At 42.3% G+C, this 3354-nt stretch overlaps 1 protein-coding gene across 1 annotated transcript; it reads right to left on the bottom strand.

Annotated features, from left to right (window-relative positions):
* Positions 1-249: 249 nt before the first annotated feature.
* On the bottom strand, positions 250-3098 carry LOC131681409 (T-complex protein 1 subunit epsilon). Its single transcript, XM_058962170.1, has 4 exons — positions 2995-3098; positions 2767-2937; positions 1442-2423; positions 250-1249 (listed from the first exon to the last, which is right to left on the bottom strand). The coding sequence occupies exons 2-4, from the start codon at positions 2872-2874 to the stop codon at positions 717-719; spliced, it is 1623 nt and encodes a 540-aa protein (XP_058818153.1). The 5' UTR covers positions 2875-2937; positions 2995-3098; the 3' UTR covers positions 250-716.
* Positions 3099-3354: the final 256 nt, after the last annotated feature.

Here is a 3354-nt window from a genome sequence, read left to right as displayed (position 1 = left end):
GTTAAAAATTTTCTGAAGAAGAATTCTGCATAAAAATTATAATTTTATTGGTTTTGTGGCAACTTAGAAAGTGTTAAGCTTAAGGTGTCGGTTTTAACCATAATTCCCCTACTTAAAACTTCGATTTGGTACTTTGTGAATTACAGTCGTTATACAAAAATTGAATTTTAAGATAGGAAACAACACAACCAGTATAACCACGGTGTTAGGCATTTTCTTTCAAAAATAGATTGATGTGCTGCTTGTGTGTTTCGTGTGTTATGTGCACATATCTAGTGCTATTATTTATTGAATCAGTAGATCATCAGAGTATGTAGCACTTGTTATGATACCACATTTTATGAGGTTTATGATTTGGTGCTATAGAATCTGCGCCTAACAAATACACATACATATGAAAGATAAACTCAAATGCTAGCTTTGTGCAAATCATGATACATTGGCTGAACTTTTCATGTTTCAAACTCCAGCACACTTTTAAGCACATTTGTTAGGATTAGTTGATACGTTTGGCGAGCGTGCCTAAAGCAAATGATAGTTGAATAACTAAAGACTGTCTCTTACATATAGTTCCATTTTACGACGAACGTTTCGGAAATTTGGGTGCATGAAACAAAAAAGTTAATTACTTGACATGTTTTTCTCGCAACACAAGAAAGTAGAACGTTATCGAAAGCCTTTACGATTAAGTATGAGGAATAATGAATTTCAAGAAGTTACTTGTCGGCCGGCGTTCTAACATCATCGATCTTCAGTATCATTTTCACCAGCTGAGTGGCCAGAATTATTTGCTGCTTCTTCGAGTGCAACGACTCGATTACGTGATGCTCCTTCATATCGGAATTTCCCGTAAGCATGCAATCAACTCCTAAAGTGGCAGAATTCTCTGCCACCTGTCGGGACTTCAGCTCGGAAAGAGTTTCGATCGACAGAAGGCCACTGTTTTCGGCTAAAGCCAATGGAATAGCTTCCAAGGCCACACTGAATGAACGGAAAGCGTATTGCTCCAGTGTAGAAAGCTGATCTGCCTCCCGAGCCACGGCCAGCGAGCAGCTAATCTCAGCAGCACCACCTCCGTAGACAATGCGGGAATCCTGGATCAGTGAACGAACTACACACAGAGCATCGTGAATGGACCGCTTCGCTTCGGCTGTTACCATTTGGTTGCTTCCCCGGATCAGGATCGTAACGGCTCGTGTGTTCTTGCACTCCTCAATCACCAGCATTTTATCCTTTGTCGTTCCGAAACCTGTTGAAGAAGTAAGATTAATTAGCAAGTTAGAAGGAATTCAAATTCTTTAAGACATTTCAACTTAAGTTTTCACAATTCAATAATCGATTCGTCGATTCTTGTAGCATGCTTTCGATCATTTGAAAATTCCTTATTCTTAAACATTCCATAATTTTTTGCATTTAGTGTGCACATCATTTTGAAACTCACTCAACTCTCGCACCAACCCGGCATGTCCCAACTTGTCGGCGGTCAGTTCCTCGAATCGCGGAACGATCCTTCCTCCAGTGGCAATCGCGATCAGTTCAATCTCCGGACCTCCGACCCAACGTACTGCGGGTAGTTCCTGTTGCAGCAGTAAATGGTTCGCCTCGTCATCAAATCCCCACTGGCAGATGGCCAAAGTAGCACCGGCATCCTTCACCTGCTTTACCATCTGCAGGAACTTCTCCTGTTCGTACTCACGCAGCTTACGGTAATCATCGGCCGAAGTAACATCCAGCTTATGCTTGGTCTTGGGCTTCGGCGGTTCGAACGGGCAGGTCAAAATTGCCAATTTCACATCCCGTAGCGTTTTTGGCATTTGCGAATGCGACATAGTCTTATCGATAACAACGCCTTTCACCAGGCAGGTATCCTCCATGCGACCACCAACCTTGCACTCCAACTTGATCAACTCAAAGTTAACGTCCTTCTTTTCCAAATCGGCCACGGTTAGCACGGCGTCGACAGCAATCTCTGCCATTTGCCGGTGACACTTGTTAACAATCTTGCTACCCAGTGTGGTCATCGCCACCTCGATCAACGGTTCCTTATTGTCCCGTGAAATCGGGAACGGCTCCGCGATGGAATCCAGATGCTTACTGGCACATTGCGCTGCAAGCTCAAATCCATCAGCAATACGAATCGGGTGAATTCCACGATCCAACAGAGATTCCGCCTGTTCAAGTAAAGCCCCGGCCAACACAACCACACCGGTTGTACCATCTCCAATTTCGTCATCCTGCGACTGGCTTAGTTGAACCATAAGTTTACCAATCTCGTGATCAACATCCATCAACTTTAGAATTGTAGCCCCATCGTTTGTTACCGTGACTTCTCCGTCTCCACTGACCATCATCTTGTCGAGACCTTTCGGACCTAAAGATGTGCGAATCGTAGAAGCTATCTGTTTCGCTGCCATGATGTGACTCTGAAAGTGGAGAGAGCATACATAAAATCAATGAAAGAACTTGATAGGATTACAGAAAAGTGAGGTTAGGAAACATCTGAATCATCCGGCTGTGTGGAAAAAACTGATTTGAAGCATGAAATTTTGTAAAAACAGTTTTAAAAGCGTGTGCAATTAGCAATTCTTGGTAGAAACAATCCTTTTCGTACCCCAACAAGAGCAATTCACAAGTTTTATTGGCAAAAATGCCAGAACATTCTAAATGTGTATAATGCTTTTATGACCATTTTGTTTTATTGGAAAAAATCAATTCCAATTCAACATACAGCTATTTCTCTGTATCATAATACTCCCAAACACTCACCTTGATTGCCTCATTTCCAGTCAAGCGCTTCTGGTTCTCCTGGTCCCGCAGGATAATAAATGGCCTTCCGTACTCATCGAAGGCAATACTTCCCGGTAAGGACATCATTTTGATGGATCCTGTTTTTCCTTTCTGTTGCACTTCCGGATATATAATTCAACAATCTGAAAACTATAACGAGAAAAGTTACTACCGAAGTCTGAATTGAAAATTAATGAAATTTAATACTTTTCACTTCCCAATTCAACCGATCCCACACGCGAGGCAGACTTTTCTTCCTGCCGTTCTCGTGATGAATGAACACAGGGCGGAGGTGCGGCGGAATATTTGACAGCATCAAACGGGCACTGCCCCTGAAGTTCGAAAAAAATCGTTTTGTTGTCGTTACGTGAACTGAGCCCTACATGCTTATTCAGTTTTACTTGATATTAACTAATATCTGTACTGAATTGGAAACGCGCCTTAGCATTAGTGTTCCGAAGATCTCAAACCACTCGTTGATTTCTAGACAAACATATGATTACGGCCTAAAAGCCAACTGTCAAAATCCACTTTGAATGGAAATTCCGGACAAACCGTTACTAGTCG

This window comes from Topomyia yanbarensis, chromosome 2 (genome assembly GCF_030247195.1).
Source record: "Topomyia yanbarensis strain Yona2022 chromosome 2, ASM3024719v1, whole genome shotgun sequence".
Lineage (NCBI taxonomy): Eukaryota > Metazoa > Arthropoda > Insecta > Diptera > Culicidae > Topomyia > Topomyia yanbarensis.
This window is presented reverse-complemented; position numbering and strand designations above follow the sequence as displayed.

Bases quoted from the DNA above. Each gene is read 5' to 3' on its own strand.
- LOC131681409 (XM_058962170.1), bottom strand. From the start codon at position 2,874: ATGATGTCCTTACCGGGAAGTATTGCCTTCGATGAGTACGGAAGGCCA. The intron at 2,424-2,766 runs GTGAGTGTTTGG...CTCCACTTTCAG, and splicing joins CTGGAAATGAGGCAATCAAG to AGTCACATCATGGCAGCGAA. The intron at 1,250-1,441 runs GTGAGTTTCAAA...CTTCTTCAACAG, and splicing joins CGGGTTGGTGCGAGAGTTGA to GTTTCGGAACGACAAAGGAT.